The 27303-nt window shown below is 52.8% G+C and overlaps 1 protein-coding gene across 1 annotated transcript in view; it reads right to left on the bottom strand.

The window, feature by feature from the left end:
• Positions 1 to 27303, bottom strand: part of CACNA1F (calcium voltage-gated channel subunit alpha1 F) — a 167712-nt gene that overhangs the window by 89116 nt on the left and 51293 nt on the right. Inside the window, exons 11-16 of the mRNA XM_040322711.1 lie at positions 22182 to 22263; positions 19812 to 19838; positions 12414 to 12574; positions 7824 to 8049; positions 4252 to 4459; positions 2598 to 2718 (exon numbers count right to left, since the gene is read on the bottom strand). Of these exons, the coding sequence (XP_040178645.1) occupies positions 2598 to 2718; positions 4252 to 4459; positions 7824 to 8049; positions 12414 to 12574; positions 19812 to 19838; positions 22182 to 22263 (825 nt within the window). The remainder of the gene's footprint in view (positions 1 to 2597; positions 2719 to 4251; positions 4460 to 7823; positions 8050 to 12413; positions 12575 to 19811; positions 19839 to 22181; positions 22264 to 27303) is intronic.

The raw sequence follows: 27303 nt of genomic DNA, 5'->3' as shown, positions 1-27303 counted from the left end.
GCTCTGTGACCGTGCCCGCGGGAACCGATGTCCGCCGGTGTCCCGCGATCGTGTCGCTGAGCTGAAGAACGGGGAGGTGTCAGTGTAAACACAACAACATCTCCCCCGTTCTTCCTAGTGACATGTCACTGATCGTCTGTTCCCTCTCATCTGGAACAGCGACTGCAATAGCCCATCATTGCAGCCTGATCAGTGCCCATCTGCAGCCTCTCTATTGCCCATTAATGCAGCCTGATCAGTGCCCATCTGCAGCCTCTCCGTTGCCCATCAATTCAGCCTGATACTGCGATCTGCAGCCTCTCTATTGCCCAATAATGCAGCCTAAACAGTGCCCCACCTGCAGCCTCTCCATTGCGCATCATTACAGCTTGATCAGTGCCCATCTGCAGCCTCTCCATTGCGCATCATTACAGCTTGATCAGTGCCCATCTGCAGCCTCTCCGTTGTCCATCAATGCAGTGTGATTAGTGCCCATCTGCAGCCTCTCCATTGCCCATCATTGCAGCCTGATCAGTGTCCATCTGCAGCCTCTCCATTTCCCATCATTGCAGCCTGATCAGTGTCCATCTGCAGCCTCTCCATTTCCCATCAATGCAGTCTGATTAATGCCCATCTGCAGCCCATCTATTGCCCATTAATGCAGCCTGATCAGTGCCCACCTGCAGCCTCTCCACTGCCCAACATTACAGCTTGAACAGTGTCCATCTGCAGCCTCTCCATTGCCCATCATTACAGCTTGATCAGTGCCCATCTGCAGCCTCTTCGTTGCACATCATTGCAGCCTGATCAGTGCCCATCTACAGCTTCTCCGTGGCCCATCAATGCAGCCTGATAAGTGCCCATCTACAGCCTCACCAGTGCCAATCAGCAGCCATGCCATTGCCAGATTACACTGAGGGATATCCTGTTTACTCTGTGCTCAGAGACACACAGTCCCGCCTCCTAGGCGGCTGTTATAATAGACAGAACACCGGTCCAATGCTGTGACATGTGACGTCAATGCTATGAGCCACCCAGGAGGCGGAGCTGTGTGTGACTGAGCACCGAGTAAACAGGAGATCCCGGCTATGTGTAATCCAACGGCGCTCGCCGCTCGCCACTCCTCCCCCCCCCCTTCCCAAAGCAGCCAGGTAAATATCGGCATATAACACGCACCCAGGATTTGCTCTCTATTTTCAGGGGGGAAAAGTGCATGTTATACGCCAATAAATACAGTATATACACACACTAACATCTCAGGGAAAAATGGTCCCCCATATCCCATCATACATCACTGCATTCCAGTCCTCTCTGGGGGAATCATGTGGCCTTATGGTCAGGTTCTTGCCCTCCCACAAAGTCTTCCTTTGGGGAAGTCCTTAGCAAATCCCCTCGTAGAATGTGATCCACCTGGTTTTGGATGGGTGGACCACTGGTACCCTAGTCCCCGTCAGACGTCTTACACCCCAGGGAATCAGGACCAGGGTCCTTTCTCTTCAGAGGAGGACCATGTGAACGCCCTGTGCATGTTTGTGTGTGCTTCACTTTTTGGATGCTGTTTATTTCACCTGGTGTTAATTTTGAGTGTGGCCACTGCACTGCGGAGCACCAAATTGGTAGTGATGGTCCTTCATGGCTCAAGTTTCAGCCAATTCTTGCTGAATTGTCCGAACTTAAAGCTGTGAATGGCCCTGACACTAATAGGTAGATTCAGAAAGAGTTAGGCCGGCTTATCAGTAGATAAGCCGACCTAACTCAGAATCTACGCCGTCTTATGTTTAAGCGTATGCTCAAACAGAGATACGCTTAAACATATCCAAGATACGACGGCTTGCGCCGTCCTATCTTAGATTGCAATATTTCGGATTGGCCGCTAGGTGGCGCTTCCATTGCGGTCAGCGTAAAATATGTAAATGAGGAGATACGCCAATTCACGAACGTACGCCCAGCCGACGCAGTACTTTTACGCCGTTTACGTAAGAGATAGGCCGCGTAAAGTTAGAGCTTAACCCTAGTTGGAATAGTAATGTCAAGTATGGCTGCCGCTCCCGCGTCGAAATTCGAATTTTTTACGTTGTTTGCGTAAGTCGTCCGTGAATCGGGATTTACGTCGTTTACGTCCATGTCGAAATCAATAGGCCCAAGCGGCGTACTTAGCCGCAATGCACACTGGGAGATGTAGGCGCCCGGCGCATGCGCAGTTAAAAAAAACGTGAGGTCAAGCGCCATTAACATAAAACACGCCCCCCTCAAACACATTTGAATTAGGCGCCCTTACGCCCGCCGCTTTAGGCTACGCCGCAACTTAGCAGGTAAGTACATTGTGAATCATGTCTCGCCTAGCCTAGCTAACTTACGGCGGCGTAGCCTAAACACGCTAAGCTACGCCGCCGTAACTGTAGGCACTTCTCTCTGAATCTACCTATAAGTGCTTACAAGCAAGGCTGGTCCAAGGGGGGGAAGCCACTTCACAGCTCATGGGGGCAGCACTTTGGCCTTCTTGCCTTGGGTGCTAAAGGACCTCGTCCCAACACTGAGCTCCGTTTCAGAGTAGCTTTGAGAATTGGTTATCAGTGGTGGGGATCACTCGCTCCAAAAATTGTCTTACAGAAGGATACAGTTTCCACAAATGAAGAGGATGATGAAATATATACAGACCAACATTCCAGGGAAAAACGGCCCCCCATATGCCATGATCCCATCGTACATCACTGCATTCCAGTCCTCTCCGGTAAGGATCTGCGTATTAACCACAGAAAAAAAAAAGATAGAGATAATGGATTGGTTATGAAAGAACAGCATACAGTGGCAAAAAGAAAAAAAATAAGTATTATACAATGTGACAGACCTAGCTGTTACAGAGGCTTTTGGAGAGGACTGAGTGTGAGCCTCTTGCCTTCCGATTATGGGCCAGGGCCTCAAAACAGGAAGGCAGATGGGTTATCCCGGCAGACAGACCTGGAACCTTAAGACTACTTTTCCAACATCCTCGAGTTGACCCGTTCAGGGTCCCACTGTGGCTGTTGGGACTGTTTCTCAGGGGGGAGTATTGTCATGGACCTTGGAATGCTGAAGTGTTTGAATCTGTTACACAGTGGGGGGGTCTTCTGCCCTGTCTTAAGGCTGACCCCCCCTCCAGACGGCTCCATGGTCTGGAGGAAAGCATTGTTCTGTGTTTGACTGTTTGTGTACTTTGATTGCCCCCTGGGGCTTCTGTCTCATTACACATAGCAGTCCTCCTATTCAAGCTATCGGACCAACCCCTGCTGACCCTGTTTCAAGTCCTCATTTGCATGGCTAAGAGGACCTAATTAAGAACTACAATGTACTTTACAATTGACCAATAGGAAAGCGGTTGTTGGGGGCGGGGTGTTCAAACTGCTGTATAAAAGTGTGTTGTGTGCATCCAATAAGAGAGTCTCCTGTTTGAACTTACATACAGCCTGCCTGGTGTTTTGTTCTGATGGATTTCGAACGGCACATAGCTGTAGTTCGAATCCCGGAGCCTTGGATGACCGAACCATCAGACGTTGCGATCCGCAATCTGATCCCATAGTAGCAGAGGAGTGTCGGGAGAGCGGAACCGAGCGAGCAAGGGTCTCGTTACATACATAAACGTTACTTGGTATCTACTCTCAGGGCTGGGACAAGGGGTGGGCAGAAGGGACGGCTGCCCTGGGCACAGTGTGTATTGTAGTGATGGGGGGGCACAAGTTCCTTTAAATTTTAAGGCTGACAGGAGTAAAGACAGCGGCTTTTAAATACTTCTGTCAGTCCAGCACTGGATCTCCTGACCTCAACATCATTGAAAATCTCGGGATAGACCTTAAAAGAGCAGTGCGTGACAGACAGCCCAGAAATCTCAAAGAACTGGAAGACTTTTGTAAGGAAGAATGGGCAAAGATCCCTCAAACAAGAATTGAAAGACTCTTGGCTGGCTACAAAAAGTGTTTACAAGCCGTGATACTTGCCAAAGGGGGCAGTACAAGATATTAACTCTGCAGGGTGCCCAAACTTTTTCAGACGCCATTTTTCTGGTTTTCTGTCATTTTGAAAGTGTAAATGATGGAAATAAAATCGAACTTTTTTTGACATATTATAAGAATGTCTAATCTGTAATTTGATGCCTTTTGGAGATTTGTCCATCTTTCCTTGGCTTCGTTATGCACATTAATACAAATTTTTACCTGGGGTGCCCAAACTTTCCATCCCACTGTACATGGGATCCCTGCCCATGAAGACCCAATTCAAAAGTAAAAAAAAAACGGTCACCTGGAAGACGCAGAGCAGCGCCTGAGGGAACGTGTCGAAGGTGCTCCTTTTGGTCTGGGTCTCGTCGAAGTTGAATTTTCCTCCGAAGAGCTGCATCCCAAGCAAGGAGAAGATGATGATGAAGAGGAAGAGAAGCAGCAGTAAAGAAGCAATGGATTTCATGGAGTTCAGCAGGGAGGCGACCAGGTTACTTAGCGATGCCCAGTGTCTGGAGAGGACAGTGATGGGAAGGTGGGAGAGAGAGAGAAGGATGCCAGGTGATGTGACACGCCATGTTCCTCATGAAATACATACATTATCGTGCACTATGGCTACATAAACATGCTACACCAGGTCATATAAGGCTTGTGATGTCCGTCATTTGTTTGCACCAGGTGGGTTTTGAATTCTCCCCCTTAACACAGGCCCATGTGGCGCTACGGGTCTCATTCCACAGTCAAGACATGCCAATTTGGATTGGATATATGTCTTGATTGGTCGAAGGGCAGTGGTGTCGAAACTGCGGCCCTTTGGCAATTATTACATCCACAGATATGGAGCACTATTCCTCCCACTGATACCAATGATGGGGCACTATTCCTTTCACTGATACCAATGATGGGACACTATTCCTCCCAGTGACAGGGGCTCTGCCCCCCCCTTGCCCAAAACACCTTGTCCCCATGTTGATGGGGACAAGGGCCTCTTCCCCACAACCCTGGGCAGTGGTTGCAGGGGTCTGCAAGGAGGGGGGCTTATCGCAATCTAGAAGCCCCCTTTAACAAGACTCCGGGCCCCAGATGGGGACAAGGGGCTTTGGGGTGGGGGGGGCAGAGCCCCTGTCTGTGGGAGGTATAGTGCCCAATCATTTGCATCAATGCCCCATCAATTCCCCCTGCCCCAAAGCACCCCCCCCCCCATGTTGAGGCCATGTGGTATGGTTCAGAAGGGGGGCTCCCTTATTCCCCCTCTTTCCTGGCATCCTGGGCTGCATGCTCAGATAAGGATCCGGTATAGATTTTGGGGGGGGTGGGTCCCACGCTGTTTGGGGGGGGGACAACACAGTACTACAGTCAGGCTCTACGGCAGAGTACATACACTGATCAGCCATAACATTATGACCACCGACAGGTAAAGTGAATGACATTGGTTATCTTGTTACAATGACATCTGAAATGGGTGGGATTAATTAGGCAGCAAGTGAACATGTTGTCCCCAGAAGTTGATGTGTTGAAAAAGTTGGGCATCGTAGTTTGTTGTGTATGGAGCTGGGTAGCCGCAGGCTGGTCAGGATGCCCCTATTGACCCGTGTCCTCAGCCAAAAACCGCCTACAATTGGCACGCGAGATTCAGAACTGGACCACCAAAGAAAAAAGGATGAAGGCGGCCTGGTCTGATGAATCGTGTGGATGGCCGGGTGTGTGTGTCACTTACCTGGGGGAGCAGGGCTGGCCCGAAACATTGAGCTGCCTGGGTCCAAGAATAAGATGCTGCCGCCCACCCCCCCCCCCCAAAAAAAAAATCAGGCCCCCACATCCATTATTTTATATCATGATAATTAAAACTAAAATGAAATTTACCAGGAGGTCAGATTTACATGCAACAGCATTCTGTCTATATGCAAAATTATATGACATACCATTGTGTTCAATTCCAAGGGGTGGGCTAGGGAAGTATAGGAACAGGCTCGGGAAGTATAGGGACAGGCTAGGGAAGTATTGGGACAGGCTAGAGAAGTATATGGATAGGCTAGGGTAGTATATGGACAGGCTAGGGCAGTATATAGAAAGGCTAGGGTAGTATAAGGACAGGCTAGGGCAGTATAGGGGCAGTATATGGACAGGCTAGGGCAGTATATGGACATGCTAGGGCAGTATAGGGGCAGGCTAGGGTAGTATATAGACAGGCTAGGGTAGTATATGGACAGGCTAGGGTAGTATAGGGGCAGGCTAGGGTAGTTTATATGGACAGGCTGGGGTAGTATATGGACAGGCTAGGGTAGTATATAGACAGGCTAGGGTAGTATATGGACAGGCTAGGGTAGTATATGGACAGGCTAGGGTAGTATAGGGGCAGGCTAGGGTAGTTTATAGACAACTAGGGTAGTATATGGACAGGCTAGGGTAGTATATGGACAGGCTAGGGTAGTATATGGACAGGCTAGGGTAGTATATGGACAGGCTAGGGTAGTATAGGGACAGGCTAAGGCAGTATAGGGACAGGCTAGGGAAGTATAGGGACAGGCTAGGGTAGTATAGGGACAGGCTAGGGTAGTATAGGGACAGGCTAGGGTAGAATTATAGACAGGCTAGGGCAGTATATGGACAGGCTAGGGTAGTATATGGACAGGCTAGGGTAGTATATGGACAGGCTAGGGTAGTATATGGACAGGGTAGTATATGGACAGGCTAGGGTAGTATAAGGACAGGCTAGGGTAGTATATGGACAGGCTAGGGTAGTATATGGACAGGCTAGGGTAGTATAAGGACAGGCTAGGGTAGTATAGGGACAGGCTAGGGTAGTATAGGGACAGGCTAGGGTAGTATAAGGACAGGCTAGGGTAGTATATGGACAGGCTAGGGTAGTATATGGACAGGCTAGGGTAATATAGGGGCAGGCTAGGGTAGTATATAGGCAGGCTAGGGTAGTATATGGACAGTCTAGGGTAATATAAGGACAGGCTAGGGTAGTATAGGGGCAGGCTAGGGTAGTATATAGGCAGGCTAGGGTAGTATATGGACAGTCTAGGGTAATATAAGGACAGGCTAGGGTAATATAGGGACAGGCTAGGGTAGTATAAGGACAGGCTAGGGTAGTATAAGGACAGGCTAGGGTAGTATAGGGACATGCTAGGGGAAGTATATGGACAGGCTAGGGCAGTATAGGGGCGGGCTAAAGTAGTATAGGGGCAGGCGGAGCAGCATGGGGGCAGTTGTCATCATGACACACAAAACTGCTGTAAAAAAAATATTTTTTTGGGTAAACAGAAGAGAAGGAGAGGCGGCCGCGGTTCAATTTGTTGCCTAGGTCCAATGGACCCACTGGGACCCATGGTAGGGCCAGCCCTGTGGGGAAGAGATGACACCAGGATGCAGTATGGGAAGAAGACAAGCCGGCGGAGGCAGTGTGATGCTCTGCAGGGAAACCTTGGCTCCTACCATTCATGTGGATAGTTTGGGGAACACAACAAGTTGGAGGTGTTCATTTAGCCTCCAAATTCTATAGATCTCCATCCATTCGGCCATCTGTGGGATGTGCTGGAAAAACAAGTCCGATCCACGGAGGCCCCACCTCCTAATTTAAAGGATCTGCTACTCCCAACTTGGCGCCATATACCACAACGTACCTTCCGAGGTTTAGTGGAGTCCATACCTCTGGGCCGTTCTGCTGGAAAAAGAGGACCTACTCAATATTAGCCGGGGTGGTCATAAAGTTATGGCCAATCGGTGTATCCTAACAATAGCAAAGAGTGATGACTCTCCACATGGCTGGTGCCTCTTCACTGTCCAATCCGCAGGCAGGCGTGCCCCTATATGTGATACCCCTATGCAGATGTCTTCTCACCCACATACCCAACAGGAAACCTCACTGACCTGGTGACCTTGAAGATCCTGAGGAGCCGGACGCAGCGCAAGACGGAGATCCCCAGGGCGTACATGATATGGAACTCCACCAGGACGGTCTCCAAAATTCCCCCGCACACCACAAAGCAGTCAAAGCGATTGAAGAACGACATAAAATAGGCATGGAACCCCAAACTGTACAACTTGAGGAGCATTTCCACCGTGAAGAGAGAGAGCAACACCTTATTGGCGTAGGCTGGAAGAGAGCATGGAAAAATGGAAGGGCGGCTGTTAGAAATCATGGTGCCCTATACATCCTACCTGAAAGGGCCCCTCCAGGGCCAGGGACTGAGCCCGAACACCCCCCCCCCCCCTAGCATGCTGCCAATGTGGAGAAATCTGGGTGAGGTAACATTGGGAAGGGCACAGGGGTCAAAGGCATGTAACATACAGAGTGCAGGTAATCGGAGTGTGTAACATACAGAGTGCAGGTAATCGGAGTATGTAACACACAGAGTGCAGGTAATCGGAGTATGTAACATACAGAGTGCAGGTAATCGGAGTGTGTAACATACAGAGTACAGGTAATCGGAGTATGTAACATACAGAGTGCAGGTAATCGGAGTATGTAACATACAGAGTGCAGGTAATCGGAGTATGTAACATACAGAGTGCAGGTAATCGGAGTGTGTAACATACAGAGTATAGTTAATCGGAGTATGTAACATACAGAGTGCAGGTAATCGGAGTGTGTAACATACAGAGTGCAGGTAATCGGAGTGTGTAACATACAGAGTACAGGTAATCGGAGTATGTAACATACAGAGTGCAGGTAATCGGAGTATGTAACATACAGAGTGCAGGTAATCAGAGTATGTAACATACAGAGTACAGGTAATCGGAGTATGTAACATACAGAGTGCAGGTAATCGGAGTGTGTAACATACAGAGTGCAGGTAATCGGAGTGTGTAACACACAGAGTGCAGGTAATCGGAGTATGTAACATACAGAGTGCAGGTAATCGGAGTATGTAACATACAGAGTGCAGGTAATGGGAGTGTGTAACATACAGAGTGCAGGTAATGGGAGTGTGTAACATACAGAGTGCAGGTAATCGGAGTATGTAACATACAGAGTGCAGGTAATCAGAGTATGTAACATACAGAGTACAGGTAATCGGAGTATGTAACATACAGAGTGCAGGTAATCGGAGTGTGTAACATACAGAGTGCAGGTAATCGGAGTGTGTAACACACAGAGTGCAGGTAATCGGAGTGTGTAACATACAGAGTGCAGGTAATGGGAGTGTGTAACATACAGAGTGCAGGTAATCGGAGTATGTAACATACAGAGTGCAGGTAATCGGAGTGTGTAACATACAGAGTGCAGGTAATGGGAGTGTGTAACATACAGAGTGCAGGTAATCGGAGTATGTAACATACAGAGTGCAGGTAATGGGAGTGTGTAACATACAGAGTGCAGGTAATGGGAGTGTGTAACATACAGAGTGCAGGTAATCGGAGTGTGTAACATACAGAGTGCAGGTAATGGAAGTGTGTAACATACAGAGTGCAGGTAATCGGAGTGTGTAACATACAGAGTGCAGGTAATGGAAGTGTGTAACATACAGAGTGCAGGTAATCGGAGTGTGTAACATACAGAGTGCAGGTAATCGCAGTATGTAACATACAGAGTGCAGGTAATCGGAGTGTGTAACACACAGAGTGCAGGTAATGGGAGTGTGTAACATACAGAGTGCAGGTAATCGGAGTGTGTAACATACAGATTGCAGGTAATCGGAGTATGTAACATACAGAGTGCAGGTAATGGGAGTGTGTAACATACAGAGTGCAGGTAATCGGAGTATGTAACATACAGAGTGCAGGTAATCGGAGTATGTAACATACAGAGTGCAGGTAATGGGAGTGTGTAACATACAGAGTGCAGGTAATCGGAGTATGTAACATACAGATTGCAGGTAATCGGAGTGTGTAACATACAGAGTGCAGGTAATCGGAGTATGTAACATACAGAGTGCAGGTAATGGGAGTGTGTAACATACAGAGTGCAGGTAATCGGAGTGTGTAACATACAGATTGCAGGTAATCGGAGTGTGTAACATACAGATTGCAGGTAATCGGAGTGTGTAACATACAGAGTGCAGGTAATCGGAGTATGTAACATACAGAGTGCAGGTAATCGGAGTATGTAACATACAGAGTGCAGGTAATCGGAGTGTGTAACATACAGAGTGCAGGTAATGGGAGTATGTAACATACAGAGTGCAGGTAATGGGAGTATGTAACATACAGGGGTAGATTCAGATAGATTAGCGGATCTTTAGATCCGCGTAATCTATCTGATTTACGATCCGCCGGCACAAGTTTGAGAGGCTAGTGCTGCATTCAGAAAGCACTTACCTCAAAACTTGCGGCGGCGTATCGTAAATCCCCCGGCGAAATTCAAATTCCGCGGCTAGGGGGGAGTGTAGTATTTAAATCAGGCGCGTCCCCCGCGCCGATTTAACTGCGCATGCGCCGTCCGCAAATTTTCCCGGCGTGCATTGCTCCCAATGACGTCGCTAGGACGTCATTGGTTTCGTCGTGGACGTAAATTACGTCCATCCGTATTCGCGACCGACTTACGCAAACGACGTAAAAAATTCAAAACTCGGCACGGGAACGACGGCCATACTTAACATAGGATACGCCGCATATAGCAGGGGTAACTATCCGCCGGGAAAAAGCCAAACGCAAACGACGTAAAAAAAAAAGCGACGGGCGGGCGTTCGTTTCTGAATCGGCGGATCTCCTCATTTGCATATTCCTCGCGTATACAAACGGAAGCGCCACCTAGCGGCCAGCGGGAGATTGCAGCCTAAGATCCGACGGTGTAAGTCACTTACGCCTGTCGGATCTTAGGGAGATCTATGCAGAACCTGATTCTATGAATCAGCCGCATAGATATGACGGCCGGACTCAGAGGTACGACGGCGTATCTCTATCTGAATCTGCCCCACAGAGTGCAGGTAGTTGGAGTATGTAACATACAGAGTGCAGGTGTCCAGAATATTCAACATACAAAATGCATGTGTCAGGAGTATGTAATATACAGGGTGTATGGGGTCAGGAGTAGGTAATGTACACAGTTCAGGGGCGGGTAATTTACAGCGTGTATGGGGTCAGGAATGGGTAAGTACGTAGTTTAGAGGTCAGGAGTGGGTAACGTGTAGAGTACAGAGGTCAGGAGTGGGTAACGTGTAGAGTACAGGGGTCAGGAGTGGGTAACGTGTAGAGTACAGAGGTCAGGAGTGAGTAATGTGTAGAGTACAGGGGTCAGGAGTGGGTAACGTGTAGAGTACAGGGGTCAGGAGTGGGTAACGTGTAGAATACAGGGGTCAGGAGTGGGTAACGTGTAGAGTACAGAGGTCAGGAGTGGGTAACGTGTAGAATACAGGGGTCAGGAGTGGGTAACGTGTAGAGTGCAGGGGTCAGGAGTGAGTAACGTGTAGAGTACAGAGGTCAGGAGTGGGTAACGTGTAGAATACAGGGGTCAGGAGTGGGTAACGTGTAGAGTACAGGGGTCAGGAGTGAGTAACGTGTAGAGTACAGAGGTCAGGAGTGGGTAACGTGTAGAATACAGGGGTCAGGAGTGGGTAACGTGTAGAGTGCAGGGGTCAGGAGTGGGTAACGTGTAGAGTACAGGGGTCAGGAGTGGGTAACGTGTAGCGTACAGGGGTCAGGAGTGGGTAACGTGTAGAGTACAGGGGTCAGGAGTGAGTAATGTGTAGAGTACAGGGGTCAGGAGTGAGTAATGTGTAGAGTACAGGGGTCAGGAGTGAGTAACGTGTAGAGTATAGAGGTCAGGAGTGGGTAACGTGTAGAATACAGGGGTCAGGAGTGGGTAACGTGTAGAGTACAGGGGTCAGGAGTGAGTAACGTGTAGAGTACAGAGGTCAGGAGTGGGTAACGTGTAGAGTACAGGGGTCAGGAGTGGGTAACGTGTAGAATACAGGGGTCAGGAGTGGGTAACGCATAGACTGCAGGGGTCAGGAGTGGGTAACGTGTAGAGTGCAGGGGTCAGGAGTGGGTAACGCATAGAGTACAGGGGTCAGGAGTGGGTAACGTGTAGAGTACAGGGGTCAGGAGTGGGTAACGTGTAGCGTACAGGGGTCAGGAGTGGGTAACGTGTAGAGTACAGGGGTCAGGAGTGAGTAATGTGTAGAGTACAGGGGTCAGGAGTGGGTAACGCATAGACTGCAGGGGTCAGGAGTGGGTAAGGCATAGACTGCAGGGGTCAGGAGTGGGTAACACATGGATGGATGTTGGTTTTTCAATCCTTATCCACATTGCCATGTGCTGCAACTGGTTGTCTTGTTGGGGTGTCATGGGCCCCCCTTTCGGCAGCTCCCGGATCAGACACCCTTCGGAGGTTTTCATTTGGGGGGTGCTAAACCAATGTTTTTATACCAATTATCAAGCTGGGTTCTTACAGACAATACGTGGAAGGCGTCTACTCCTGAGGAAGTGAAGCTAACGTTGACGAAACGCGTTGTTTTTAGGATGCATTCCCCCTTTTTTTATTGGTAACTTTGAAATAGTCTTTGCAGACACTATTACCTTGTATCTGCGTCAGCCAGTCAGGTTGCCGGTAATGCTCAGAGGCGATTGTCAGCGTGTTCAGGAAGACCAGGATCAGAACCATCCAATAGAAGGTGACCGACTTAACCGCCAGCCGACATTTCCTCCGGAAAGCTCGGTTCCATCGCTTCACCTTTCGGCTGGTAAAAGATCAGATGTTGGAATAATAATTACACGCGGTGCTGAGGTATGGCCGCCATTCTGCACATTTCAAATCCTTAAAATTAAGCAACCTCGTCCAGGGGTTCACTATATAATTGCAAAGACAGTAACTGGTCATATATTTGATCAATAAGGCTTCAGGCAATACAGTAATCTATAGAGGCGGCTTCACCTCTGTCCATCCAGTCCTGAGATTTATACATCGCAGCCAGCCTGTAACCCCCCCCCTTCCCCAGCCTGTAACCGCCCCTTTCCCCAGCCTGTAACCGCCCCTTTCCCCAGCCTGTAACCTCCCTTTTCCCAGCCTGTTACCTCCCCTTTCCCCAGCCTGTAACCTCCCCTTTCCCCAGCCGGTAACCACCCCTTTCCTCAGCCTGTAACCGCTCATTTCCCCAGCCTGTAACCTCCCCTTTCACCAGCCTGTAACTGCCCTTTTCCCCAGCCTGTAACCGCCCCTTTCCCCAGCCTGTAACCGCCCCTTTCCCCAGCCTGTAACCGCCCCTTTCCCCAGCCTGTAACCGCCCCTTTCCCCAGCCTGTAACCGCCCCTTTCCCCAGCCTGTAACCCCCCACCCTGCCCCAGCTTGTAACTGCCCCTTTCCCTTGCCTGTAACCACCCTTCCCCAGCCTGTAATTGCCCCCCCCTTCCCCAGCATGTAACCCCCCTTTCCCCAGCCTGTAACCGCCCCTTTCCCCAGCCTGTAACCGCCCCTTTCCCCAGCCTGTAACCTCCCCTTTCCCCAGCCTGTAACCGACCCTTTCCCCAGCCTGTAACCTCCCCTTTCACAGCCTGTAATTCCCCCCCCTTCCCCAGCCTGTAACCCCCCCTTCCCCAGCCTGTAACCCCCCCTTCCCCAGCCTGTAACTGCCCTGCCCCAGCCTTTTACCCGTCCCCAGCCTGTAACCTCCCCTTTCCCCAGCCTGTAACCCCCCACCCTGCCCCAGCTTGTAACTGCCCCTTTCCCTTGCCTGTAACCACCCTTCCCCAGCCTGTAATTGCCCCCCCCCCTTCCCCAGCATGTAACCCCCCCTTTCCCCAGCCTGTAACCTCCCCTTTCCCCAGCCTGTAACCTCCCATTTCCCCAGCCTGTAACCGCCCCTTCCCCCAGCCTTTAACCGCCCCTTTCCCCAGCCTGTAACCTCCCTGCCCCAGCCTGTAACCTCCCTGTCCCAGCCTGTAACTGCCCTTTCCCCAGCCTGTAACTGCCCTTTGCCCAGCCTGTAACCGCCCCTTTCTCCACCCTGTAATTCCCCCCCCCCTTCCCCAGCCTGTAACCCCCCCTTCCCCAGCCTGTAACCGCCCCTTTCTCCACCCTGTAACCTCCCCTTTCCCCAGCCTGTAACCTCCCCTTTCCCCAGCCTGTAACCTCCCCTTTCCCCAGCCTGTAACCTCCCTGCCCCAGCCTGTAACCGCCCCTTTCCCCAGCCTGTAACCTCCCCTTTCCCCAGCCTGTAACCTCCCTGCCCCAGCCTGTAACCGCCCCTTTCCCCAGCCTGTAACCTCCCCTTTCCCCAGCCTGTAACAACCCCTTTCCCCAGCCTGTAACTGCCCCTTTTCCCCAGCCTGTAACAGCCCCTTTCCCCAGCCTGTAACCTCCCCTTTCCCCAGCCTGTAACCGCCCCTTTTCCCAGCCTGAAACCTTCTTGCCCCAGCCTGAAACCTCCCTGCCTCAGCCTGTAGCCTCCCCGCCCCAGCCTGTAACCGCCCCTTTCCCCAGCCTGTAACCGCCCCTTTTCCCAGCCTGAAACCTTCTTGCCCTAGCCTGAAACCTCCCTGCCTCAGCCTGAAACCTCCCCTTTCCCCAGCCTGTAACCGCCCCTTTCCCCAGCCTGTAACCTCCCCTTTCCCCAGCCTGGAACCTCCCCTTTCCCCAGCCTGGAACCGCCCCTTTCCCCAGCCTGTAACCGCCCCTTTCCCCAGCCTGTAACCGACCCTTTCCCCAGCCTGTAACCTCCCCTTTCACAGCCTGTAATTCCCCCCCCTTCCCCAGCCTGTAACCCCCCCTTCCCCAGCCTGTAACTGCCCTGCCCCAGCCTTTTACCCGTCCCCAGCCTGTAACCTCCCCTTTCCCCAGCCTGTAACCCCCCACCCTGCCCCAGCTTGTAACTGCCCCTTTCCCTTGCCTGTAACCACCCTTCCCCAGCCTGTAATTGCCCCCCCCTTCCCCAGCATGTAACCCCCCCTTTCCCCAGCCTGTAACCTCCCCTTTCCCCAGCCTGTAACCTCCCCTTTCCCCAGCCTGTAACCTCCCATTTCCCCAGCCTGTAACCGCCCCTTCCCCCAGCCTTTAACCGCCCCTTTCCCCAGCCTGTAACCTCCCCTTTCCCCAGCCTGTAACTGCCCTTTGCCCAGCCTGTAACCGCCCCTTTCTCCACCCTGTAATTCCCCCCCCTTCCCCAGCCTGTAACCCCCCCTTCCCCAGCCTGTAACCGCCCCTTTCTCCACCCTGTAACCTCCCCTTTCCCCAGCCTGTAACCTCCCCTTTCCCCAGCCTGTAACCTCCCCTTTCCCCAGCCTGTAACCTCCCCTTTCCCCAGCCTGTAACCTCCCCTTTCCCCAGCCTGTAACCGCCCCTTCCCCCAGCCTGTAACCGTCCCTTTCCCCAGCCTGTAACCGTCCCTTTCCCCAGCCTGTAACCGCCCCTTTCATCAGCCTGTAACCTCCCCTTTCCCCAGCCTGTAACCTCCCCTTTCCCCAGCCTGTAACCGCCCCTTCCCCCAGCCTGTAACCGCCCCTTTCCCCAGCCTGTAACCTCCCTGCCCCAGCCTGTAACCGCCCCTTTCCCCAGCCTGTAACCTCCCCTTTCCCCAGCCTGTAACAACCCCTTTCCCCAGCCTGTAACTGCCCCTTTTCCCCAGCCTGTAACCGCCCCTTTCCCCAGCCTGTAACAGCCCCTTTCCCCAGCCTGTAACCTCCCCTTTCCCCAGCCTGTAACCGCCCCTTTTCCCAGCCTGAAACCTTCTTGCCCCAGCCTGAAACCTCCCTGCCTCAGCCTGTAGCCTCCCCACCCCAGCCTGTAACCGCCCCTTTTCCCAGCCTGAAACCTTCTTGCCCTAGCCTGAAACCTCCCTGCCTCAGCCTGAAACCTCCCCTTTCCCCAGCCTGTAACCGCCCCTTTCCCCAGCCTGTAACCTCCCCTTTCCCCAGCCTGGAACCTCCCCTTTCCCCAGCCTGGAACCGCCCCTTTCCCCAGCCTGGAACCGCCCCTTTCCCCAGCCTGTAACCTCCCCTTTCCCCAGCCTGTAACCTCCCTGCCCCAGCCTGTAACCGCCCCTTTCCCCAGCCTGTAACCTCCCCTTTCCCCAGCCTGTAACAACCCCTTTCCCCAGCCTGTAACTGCCCCTTTTCCCCAGCCTGTAACCGCCCCTTTCCCCAGCCTGTAACAGCCCCTTTCCCCAGCCTGTAACCTCCCCTTTCCCCAGCCTGTAACCGCCCCTTTTCCCAGCCTGAAACCTTCTTGCCCCAGCCTGAAACCTCCCTGCCTCAGCCTGTAGCCTCCCCGCCCCAGCCTGTAACCGCCCCTTTCCCCAGCCTGTAACTGCCCCTTTTCCCAGCCTGAAACCTTCTTGCCCCAGCCTGAAACCTCCCCTTTCCCCAGCCTGTAACCGCCCCTTTCCCCAGCCTGTAACCTCCCCTTTCCCCAGCCTGGAACCTCCCCTTTCCCCAGCCTGGAACCGCCCCTTTCCCCAGCCTGTAACCTCCCCTTTCCCCAGCCTGTAATCGCCCCTTTCCCCAGCTTGTAACCGCCCCTTTCCCAGCCTGTAACCGCCCCTTTCCCCAGCCTGTAACCACCCCTTTCCCCACCCTGTAACCGCCCCTTTCCCCAGCCTGTAACTGTCCCTTTTCCCAGCCTGTAACTGCCCCTTTTCCCCAGCCTGTAACCGCCCCTTTCCCCAGCCTGTAACCACCCCTTTCCCCAGCCTGAAACCGCCCCTTTCCCCAGCCTGTAACTGTCCCTTTTCCCCAGCCTGTAACCGCCCCTTTTCCCAGCCTGTAACCGCCCCTTTCCTCAGCCTGTAACCGCCCATTTCCTCAGCCTGTAACCGCCCCTTTCATCAGCCTGTAACCACCCCTTTTCCCAGCCTGTAACCGCCCCTTTCCCCAGCCTGTAACTGCCCCTTTCCCCAGCCTGTAACCCCCCACCCTGCCCCAGCTTGTAACTGCCCCTTTCCCTTGCCTGTAACCACCCTTCCCCAGCCTGTAATTGCCCCCCCCCTTCCCCAGCATGTAACCCCCCCTTTCCCCAGCCTGTAACCTCCCCTTTCCCCAGCCTGTAACCTCCCCTTTCCCCAGCCTGTAACCTCCCATTTCCCCAGCCTGTAACCGCCCCTTCCCCCAGCCTTTAACCGCCCCTTTCCCCAGCCTGTAACCTCCCCTTTCCCCAGCCTGTAACTGCCCTTTGCCCAGCCTGTAACCGCCCCTTTCTCCACCCTGTAACCTCCCCTTTCCCCAGCCTGTAACCCCCCCTTCCCCAGCCTGTAACCGCCCCTTTCTCCACCCTGTAACCTCCCCTTTCCCCAGCCTGTAACCTCCCCTTTCCCCAGCCTGTAACCTCCCCTTTCCCCAGCCTGTAACCTCCCCTTTCCCCAGCCTGTAACCTCCCATTTCCCCAGCCTGTAACCGCCCCTTCCCCCAGCCTTTAACCGCCCCTTTCCCCAGCCTGTAACCTCCCCTTTCCCCAGCCTGTAACTGCCCTTTGCCCAGCCTGTAACCGCCCCTTTCTCCACCCTGTAATTCCCCCCCCTTCCCCAGCCTGTAACCCCCCCTTCCCCAGCCTGTAACCTCCCCTTTCCCCAGCCTGTAACCGCCCCTTTCCCCAGCCTGTAACCTCCCTTTCCCCAGCCTGTAACCTCCCCTTTCCCCAGCCTGTAACCGTCCCTTTCCCCAGCCTGTAACCGCCCCTTTCATCAGCCTGTAACCACCCCTTTCCCCAGCCTGTAACCGCCCCTTTCCCCAGCCTGTAACCTCCCTGCCCCAGCCTGTGACCGCCCCTTTCCCCAGCCTGTAACCTCCCCTTTCCCCAGCCTGTAACAACCCCTTTCCCCAGCCTGTAACTGCCCCTTTTCCCCAGCCTGTAACCGCCCCTTTCCCCAGCCTGTAACAGCCCCTTTCCCCAGCCTGTAACCTCCCCTTTCCCCAGCCTGTAACCGCCCCTTTTCCCAGCCTGAAACCTTCTTGCCCCAGCCTGAAACCTCCCTGCCTCAGCCTGTAGCCTCCCCGCCCCAGCCTGTAACCGCCCCTTTCCCCAGCCTGTAACCGCCCCTTTTCCCAGCCTGTAACCTCCCTGCCCCAGCCTGTGACCGCCCCTTTCCCCAGCCTGTAACCTCCCCTTTCCCCAGCCTGTAACAACCCCTTTCCCCAGCCTGTAACTGCCCCTTTTCCCCAGCCTGTAACCGCCCCTTTCCCCAGCCTGTAACAGCCCCTTTCCCCAGCCTGTAACCTCCCCTTTCCCCAGCCTGTAACCGCCCCTTTTCCCAGCCTGAAACCTTCTTGCCCTAGCCTGAAACCTCCCTGCCTCAGCCTGAAACCTCCCCTTTCCCCAGCCTGTAACCGCCCCTTTCCCCAGCCTGTAACCTCCCCTTTCCCCAGCCTGGAACCTCCCCTTTCCCCAGCCTGGAACCGCCCCTTTCCCCAGCCTGTAACCTCCCCTTTCCCCAGCCTGTAACCTCCCTGCCCCAGCCTGTAACCGCCCCTTTCCCCAGCCTGTAACCTCCCCTTTCCCCAGCCTGTAACAACCCCTTTCCCCAGCCTGTAACTGCCCCTTTTCCCCAGCCTGTAACCGCCCCTTTCCCCAGCCTGTAACAGCCCCTTTCCCCAGCCTGTAACCTCCCCTTTCCCCAGCCTGTAACCGCCCCTTTTCCCAGCCTGAAACCTTCTTGCCCCAGCCTGAAACCTCCCTGCCTCAGCCTGTAGCCTCCCCGCCCCAGCCTGTAACCGCCCCTTTCCCCAGCCTGTAACTGCCCCTTTTCCCAGCCTGAAACCTTCTTGCCCTAGCCTGAAACCTCCCTGCCTCAGCCTGAAACCTCCCCTTTCCCCAGCCTGTAACCGCCCCTTTCCCCAGCCTGTAACCTCCCCTTTCCCCAGCCTGGAACCTCCCCTTTCCCCAGCCTGGAACCTCCCCTTTCCCCAGCCTGGAACCGCCCCTTTCCCCAGCCTGTAACCTCCCCTTTCCCCAGCCTGTAACCGCCCCTTTCCCCAGCCTGTAACCACCCCTTTCCCCACCCTGTAACCGCCCCTTTCCCCAGCCTGTAACTGTCCCTTTTCCCAGCCTGTAACTGCCCCTTTTCCCCAGCCTGTAACCGCCCCTTTCCCCAGCCTGTAACCACCCCTTTCCCCAGCCTGAAACCGCCCCTTTCCCCAGCCTGTAACTGTCCCTTTTCCCCAGCCTGTAACCGCCCCTTTTCCCAGCCTGTAACCGCCCCTTTCCTCAGTCTGTAACCGCCCATTTCCTCAGCCTGTAACCGCCCCTTTCATCAGCCTGTAACCACCCCTTTCCCCAGCCTGTAACCTCCCCTTTCCCCAGCCTGTAACCGCCCCTTTCCCCAGCCTGTAACTGCCCCTTTCCCCACCCTGTAACCTCCCCTTTCCCCAGCCTGTAACCGCCCCTTTCCCCAGCCTGTAACCTCCCCTTTCCCCAACCTGTAACCTCCCCTTTCCCCAGCCTGTAACCGCCCCTTTCACCAACCTGTAACCTCCCCTTTCCCCAGCCTGTAACCTCCCCTTTCACCAACCTGTAACCGCCCCTTTCCCCAACCTGTAACCTCCCTGCCCCAGCCTGTAACCACCCTTTTCCCTAAACTGTAACCACCCTGTCCAAGGTTGTAACCCCCCTTCCCCAGGCTGTAACCTCCCTGCCTCAGCCTGTAACCCCCCAACTTCCCTGTAACTGGAAAGTGAAGGAGCAACAGCAGAGTTATGACCTCAGCACACTGACCTCTCCTCCTATCAGCATGTTCCTTTCAGTATAATTAAATTCACACACCTGCTTCATTCTTATTGCTGCCACCCTCATACAGTAAGTGTGCAGAGAACTACAAAGGGCTAGAATCAAAGTCAAATTCAGGTAGTTACTCTAGTTGTGTTGTGTTTTTAGATCTGCCATGGAGATTAACAAGTCAAGTAAAAAATAAAAACAAAAGCGTTCTTTATAAAAATAATAATCTGAGATTATATCTCCTCAAGTACAGGTGACCCAACATCACATTTAGTACTTACCAGCAGCCAGTCTGTGACAACTTACTCCTGCACAAGCAAAAAAGAAAACAAGATGTTATTAAGGAACACCCAAAACTTGTTTCAAATAGATAAATTGAGCAAAAGCCTTAATGTAAACTGAACAGTCACACCCCCGAGGATCCATCTATTTCACCTTCCAACTGTCCAAGCCACATTCAAATATCCAAGTGGAGGGAAGCTCCATTCAGGGCACCGGAGAAAAAAATGGTCATCACCTTCTCTGGACAGACTAGGAAATGATCATTAGTACTCCTTCTCAGGGCTGTCTTGAAAACGGGCACTGCCCAGGGGCTCCCAGGTGCATGGGGGGGGGGGGGCATGATCAGGGCATGGAAAGGGGGGGGGCAGGTGCTGTGTTGGGTGAATGCACTGGCTTTTGGCTGCCAGGGCCACTCTTCTTTGGCAGGAGTAGCTGCTATGTCACTCCTGTCAGAAGGAGCAGTGGCTGGCTTCTACTGGACAGAGGAGTCTGTAACCCCCCTGCCCCAGTCTGTAACCGCCCTGCCCCAGCCTTTAACCACCCCTTTCCCCAGCCTGTAACCTCCCTGCCCCAGCCTGTAACCCCCCTTCCCCAGCCTGTAACCTCCCTGTCCCAGCCTGTAACCCCCCTTCCCCAGCCTGTAACCCCCCTTCCCCAGCCTGTAACCTCCCTGTCCCAGCCTGTAACCCCCCTTCCCCAGCCTGTAACCCCCCTTCCCCAGCCTGTAACCCCCCTTCCCCAGCCTGTAACCCCCTTTCCCCAGCCTGTAACCTCCCTGCCCCAGCCTGTAACCCCCTTTCCCCAGCCTGTAACCTCCCTGTCCCAGCCTGTAACCCCCCTGCCCCAGCCTGTAACCCCCCTTCCCCAGCCTGTAACCCCCCTTCCCCAGCCTGTAACCCCCTTTCCCCAGCCTGTAACCTCCCTTCCCCAGCCTGTAACCTCCCTGCCCCAGCCTGTAACCTCCCTGTCCCAGCCTGTAACCCCCCTTCCCCAGCCTGTAACCCCCTTTCCCCAGCCTGTAACCTCCCTGCCCCAGCCTGTAACCCCCCTTCCCCAGCCTGTAATCACCCCTTCCCCAGCCTGTAACCTCCCTGTCCCAGCCTGTAACCCCCCTGCCCCAGCCTGTAACCCCCCTTCCCCAGCCTGTAACCCCCCTTCCCCAGCCTGTAACCCCCTTTCCCCAGCCTGTAACCTCCCTGTCCCAGCCTGTAACCCCCCTGCCCCAGCCTGTAACCCCCCTTCCCCAGCCTGTAACCCCCCTTCCCCAGCCTGTAATCACCCCTTCCCCAGCCTGTAACCTCCCTGTCCCAGCCTGTAACCCCCCTTCCCCAGCCTGTAACCCCCCTTCCCCAGCCTGTAACCCCCCTTCCCCAGCCTGTAACCTCCCTGCCCCAGCCTGTAACCACCCCTTCCCCATCCTGTAACCGCCCTGCCACATTCAAGTGGAGGGAAGCTCCATTCAGAAAAATAAGAAATGGCTGCACATCCAAAAGAGAAAAAAATGGTCATCACCTTCTCTGGACAGCTCTGGTCAGACTAGGAAATAATCATTAGTATTCCTTCTCAGGGCTGTCTTAATGAATGGGCACTGCCCAGGTGCATGCGGGGGCCCATGGTCAGGGCATTGAAAGGGGGGGGGGGTGCTGTGTTGGGTGAATGCACTGGCCTTTGGCTGCCAGGGCCACTCTTCTCTGGCAGGAGTAGCTGCAATGTCACTCCTGTCAGAAGGAGCAGCGGCTGGCTTCTGCTGGACAGCGGAGTCTGTAACCCCCCTGCCCCAGTCTGTAACCGCCCTGCCCCAGCCTGTAACTACCCTTTCCCCAGACTGTAACGGACACTTTTCCCAGCCTCTAACCACCCTGCCCCAGCCTGTAACCTCCCCTTTCCCCAGCCTGTAACCTCCCCTTTCCCCAGCCTGTAACCTCCCCTTTCCCCAGCCTCTAACCACCCTGCCCCAGCCTGTAACCTCCCCTTTCCCCAGCCTGTAACCTCCCCTTTCCCCAGCCTGTAACCTCCCCTTTCCCCAGCCTCTAACCACCCTGCCCCAGCCTGTAACAGCCCCTTTCCCCAGCCTGTAACCTCCTTGCCCCAGCCTGTAACCACCTTGCCCCAGCCTGTAACCTCCCTTCCCCAGTTTGTAACCTTCCTCCCGGCTTCTGCTGGACAGAGGATTTGTCTTTCTCCTCCCTCCTGTGGGGGGCGGAAGAGAGTCAGCACTGAGAACTCTGTGATCTCGGTACTCTTAGAAAAATTACAGGTCCACTTGAAACGTACGCTCTCTGATATACTAATGTATTTTGAGCATTATATGGTAGAGTGAAAGAATGAGAATGATTTAGCATGGAACAAACCAGTGTGAAAGGGCTTACAGGCACAGGGTGCAGCAGTTGCTGTGCTCATCGTCTATATTCTCTGTGTTGAGTGAGGTGGTCTCGCTGGCAGGAAGGCTTGCTACAGGAGGGGTAAGAAAACGGCGCCAATTAATATTACATACATGCAGTGTTCACTACACACGGAAATATTCTGAAATATCTCTTGTAAGAAAAACAAACTTGGCAAATTTCTTCTGCATCCAGGAGACCTACCTGCCTTCGATGGTGTATTTGCATGGTGTGTTTCTAAGCCATGACCTAACCAAACCCAAACCAGACAACTTGGCTGCTATGGGGCCTGGAGCAGGAGAGGGCCCCATAAGGGGGATTGTTCGCCGCCACTCTTTTCTCAACAACTGTCCCTCTCTTGAAGTCTCTACTTTGGAACCAAAGCCCTTTGTCCCTCCTTCTTCCATAATTGTCCCTCTTTTGGTGTCCCTGCTTTGGAACTAAAGCCCATTTGTCCCTTGTTCCTCCACAACTATTCCTCTTTTGAAGTCCCTACATTGGGACCAATACCCTCTGTCCCTCATTCCTCCACATTTATTCCTCTCTAGAACCCAAAGATTGCTGCCCCATTTTACCTCCACAACTGTCCCTCTTTTGAAGTCTCTGCTTTGGAACCAAAGCCCTTTGTCCCTCATTCCCCCACAACTAGGGTTGTCCCGATACCGATACCAGTATCAGTATCGGGACCGATACCGAGTATTTGCGGGAGTACTTGTACTCCCGCAAATACCCCCGATACCTAAATAGAATACTTGATCCATAGGCTGGATTTATGGGGGACATGGCTGCATATAGGGGGGACATGGCTGCATATAGGGGGGATATGGCTGCATATAGGGGGGACATGGCGGGACATGGCTGCATATAGGGGGGACATGGCTGCATATAGGGGGGACATGGCTGCATATAGGGGGGACATGGCTGCATGTGTGGGGGGACATGGCTGGATATGGGGGGACATGGCTGCATATGTGGGGGGACATGGCTGCATATGTGGGGGGACATTTCTGCATATATGGGGGACATTGCTGCATATGTGGGGGGACATGGCTGCATATGTGGGGGGACATGGCTGCATATGTGGGGGGACATGGCTGCATATGTGGGGGGACATGGCTGCATATGTGGGGGGACATGGCTGCATTTGTGGGGGGACATGGCTGCATATGTGGGGGGACATGGCTGCATTTGTGGGGGGACATGGCTGCATTTGGGGACACATTTAAAAAAAAGTATCGGTATTCGGTATCGGCGAGTACTTGAAAAAAAGTATCGGTACTTGTACTCGGTCCTAAAAAAGTGGTATCGGGACAACCCTACCCACAACTATTCCTCTTTTAGAGTCTCTGCTTTGGAACCAAAGCAACCTGAAGCTTGTTCCTCCACAACTATTCCTCTCTTGGAGTCCCTTTTTTGGAACTAAAACTTGCTGCCCCTCTTTTCCCCACAACTGTCTCTCTCTCGCAAACTCTCTATTTTGGAGCCAAAACCTCCTGTACCCCCTTCTTCCATAACTGTCCCTCTTTTGAAGACTCTACTTTGGAACCAAAGCCCTTTGACCCGCCTTCTTCCATAACTGTCCCTCTTTTGAAGTCTATACTTTGGAACCAAAGCCCTTTGACCTGCATTCTTCCATAACTGTCCCTCTTTTGAAGTCTCTACTTTGGAACCAAAGCCCTTTGACCCGCCTTCTTCCATAACTGTCCCTCTTTTGGAGTCCCTGCTTTGGTGCTAAAGCCCTTTTTCCCCTTGTTCCTCCACAACTATTCCTCTTTTGGAGTCCCTACATTGGGGCCAATGCCCTCTGCCCCTCATTCCTCCACATTAATTCCTCTCTAGAAGTCCCTATTTTAGAACCCAAAGCTTGCTGCCCCTTTTTTGCCCCCACAGCTGTACCTCTTTTGAAGTCTTTGCTTTGCAACCAAAGCACTCTGCCGCCTCCCTTCCTCCATAACTGTCCATTTTTTGGAACTAAAACTTGCTGCCCCGCTTTCCCCCACAACTGTCTCTCTCTTGAAGTCTCTATTTTGGAGCCAAAACCTCCTGTACCCCCTTCTTCTTTTATAACTGTCCCTCTTTTGGAGTCCCTGCTTTGGAGCTAAAGCCCATTTGTGCCTTGTTCCTCCACAACTATTGCTCTTTTGGAGTCCCTACATTGGAACCAAAGCCCTCTGTCTCTCATTCCTCCACATTTATTTCTCTCTAAGAGTCTCTATTTTAGAACCCAAAGCTTGCTCCCCCCTTTTCCTCCACAGCTATACATCTTTTCAACTTTTTGCTTTGCAACCCCTCCCTTTCTCTATTAATTTTTTGGAGTCCCTACTTAGAACCAAAGCCCTTTGTCCCTTGTTCTCCCACAACTATTCCTCTTTAGGAGTCCCTACTTTAGAACCAAAGCCCTTTCTATCCTCTTCCTCTACACCTATTGCTCTTCTGGAGTCCCAATTTTAGAACTAAAACTTGCTGCCCCTCGTTCCTCCATAGCTGTCCTTATTTTGAACTTTCTACTTTGGAACCAAAGCTCTCTCTACCACCCTTCTTTCATAATTGTCCCTCTCTTGGAGTCACTGCTTTGGAACCAAAGCCTTTTGTTCCTCCACGTTTATTCATCTCATTGGAATCCTTATTTTAGAACCAAGGCTTGCTGTCTTTCTTTCCTCCACAACTGTATGTCTTTTAAAGTCTCTGCTTTGCAATGAAAGCCTTCACCCCCCCCCCCCCTCTGCAATTGTCCCTCTTTTAGAGTCCCTACTTTAAAACCAAAGCCCTTTGTCCCTTATTTCCCTAAAACTCGTCCTCTTTTTGAGTCCCTACTTTAGAATAAAAGCCCTCTGCCCCTAATTTTTAACAATTATTCCTCTTTTAAAATCCCTATTTGAAACTAAAGCTTGCTGCCCATCTTTCCTCCACAACTGTCCGAATTTTGAAGTCTCTACTTTGGTACCAAAGCCCTTTGTTCATCCACAAATATTCTTCTTTTGGAGTCCCTACTTTGGAATCAAAGCCCTCTGTCCCCCTTCCTCAAAGCCCTCTGTCCCCCTTCCTCAAAGCCCTCAGCCCCCCTTCCTCAAAGCCCTCAGCCCCCCTTTCTCAAAGCCCTCTGCACCCCTTCCTCAAAGCCTTCTGCCTCCCTTCCTCAAAGCCTTCTGCCTCCCTTCCTCAAAGACCTCTGTCGCCCTTCCACAAAGCCCTCCTCCCCCCTTCCTCAAAGCCCTCTGCCCCCTTTCCTCAAAGCCCTCTGCCTCCCTTCCTCAAAGCCCTCTGTCCCCCTTCCTCAAAGCCCTCTGTCACCCTTCCTCAAATCCCTCTTCCCCCCTTCCTCAAAGCCCTCTTCCCCCCTTCCTCAAAGCCCTCTGCCCCCCTTCCTTAAAGCCCTCTGTCCCCCTTCCACAAAGCCCTCTGTCGCCCTTCCTCAAAGCCCTCTGCCCCCTTTCCTCAAAGCCCTCTGCCTCCCTTCCTCAAAGCCCTATGCCACCCTTCCTCAAAGCCCTCTGCCCCCCTTCCACAAAGCCCTCTGTCGCCCTTCCTCAAAGCCCTCTGCCCCCTTTCCTCAAAGCCCTCTGCCTCCCTTCCTCAAAGCCCTATGCCACCCTTCCTCAAAGCCCTCTGTCCCCCTTCCTCAAAGCCCTCTGCCCCCCTTCCTCAAAGCCCTCTGCCCCCCTTCCTCAAAGCCTTCTGCCTCCCTTCCTTAAAGCCCTCTTTCGCCCTTCCTCAAAGACCTCTGTCACTCTTCCACAAAGCCCTCTGTTGCCCTTCTTCAAAGCCCTCCTCCCCCCTTCCTCAAAGCCCTCTGCCACCCTTCCTCAAAGCCCTCTGCCCCCTTTCCTCAAAGCCCTCTGCCTCCCTTCCTCAAAGCCCTATGCCACCCTTCCTCAAAGCCCTCTTTTGCCCTTCCACAAAGCCCTCTGTCACCCTTCCTCAAAGCCCTCTTCCCCCCTTCCTCAAAGCCCTCTGCCCCCCTTCCTCAGAGCCCTCTGTCGCCCTTCCTCAAAGCCCTCTGCCTCCCTTCCTCAAAGCCCTCTGCCCTTCTTCCTCAAAGCCCTCTGCCCCCCTTCCTCAAAGCCTTCTGTCCATTGAGTTAAATCTATTCAATGGAGACACAGAGGGCTAGATTCAGATAGGTTAGCGGAGCTTTAGATCTGATTTACGATCCGCCTGCGCAAGTTTTTGAGGCAAGTGCTTTATTCAGAAAGCACTTGCCTCTAAAGTTGCGCCGGCGGATCGTAAATCCCCCGGCGGAATTCAAATTCCACAGCTAGGAGGTGTGTAACATTTAAATCAGGCGCGTCCCCGCGCCAAACGAACTGCGCATGCACCGTCCGCTAAATTTCCCAGCGTGCATTGCTCCAAATGACGTCGCTAGGACGTCATTGGTTTCGACGTGAACGTAAATTACGTCCATCCGTATTCGCGGACGACTTACGCAAACTCAACCAAAGCCCATAATAAGGAGACCCTGGTCCCAATGTCCCAAATACTCTCCTACATTGATCTTTTGTATAGTACCCCTGCATTGGAACCTTAGCTGAAAATTGGGAGATCTTGATGCCAACGTCTCAAACACGTACCCATCCATTGGAACCATAGCTCAAAATTAGGAGTTCCTGATCCTAACGTCTCAAATGCTCTCCTACCTGGATCTTTTATGTGGTGCCCATGCTTTGGAACCAAAGCTCAAACTTAGGAGGAGATCCTAGTCCTCACAAAAACTCTTTTAGTTGGATCTCTTCTATTTTACCCATGCCTGGACCATTTTCCAGAAGTACTGATAATATGTGCACTGTGTCATAGTAATGTAAGATAAGCTCTTGCCATGATATTTTTGTTTTAGGCACTGGAACCCCTGACCTATCGTTAACTGGTAAGCAAGAAAACACTCTCTGCTTATCGTTGCCCAAAAGAGATACGTGACTGGGCTTATATTCTTATACTGGGCTTACATTCTTCTCACTGATCACCAATGTAAGGAGGATTCTTCCCACTGATCACCAATGTAAGGGACATTCTTCTCACTGATCACCAATGTAAGGGACATTCTTCCCAATGATCACCAATGTAAGGGACATTCTTCTCACTGATCACCAATGTAGGGACATTCTTCCCACTGATC

The sequence above is a fragment of the Rana temporaria genome, chromosome 9, assembly GCF_905171775.1.
Source record: "Rana temporaria chromosome 9, aRanTem1.1, whole genome shotgun sequence".
In the NCBI taxonomy this organism is placed as follows: Eukaryota; Metazoa; Chordata; class Amphibia; order Anura; family Ranidae; genus Rana; species Rana temporaria.
Note: the sequence above shows the minus strand (reverse complement) of the source record. Positions and strands in the feature narration are given on the sequence as shown.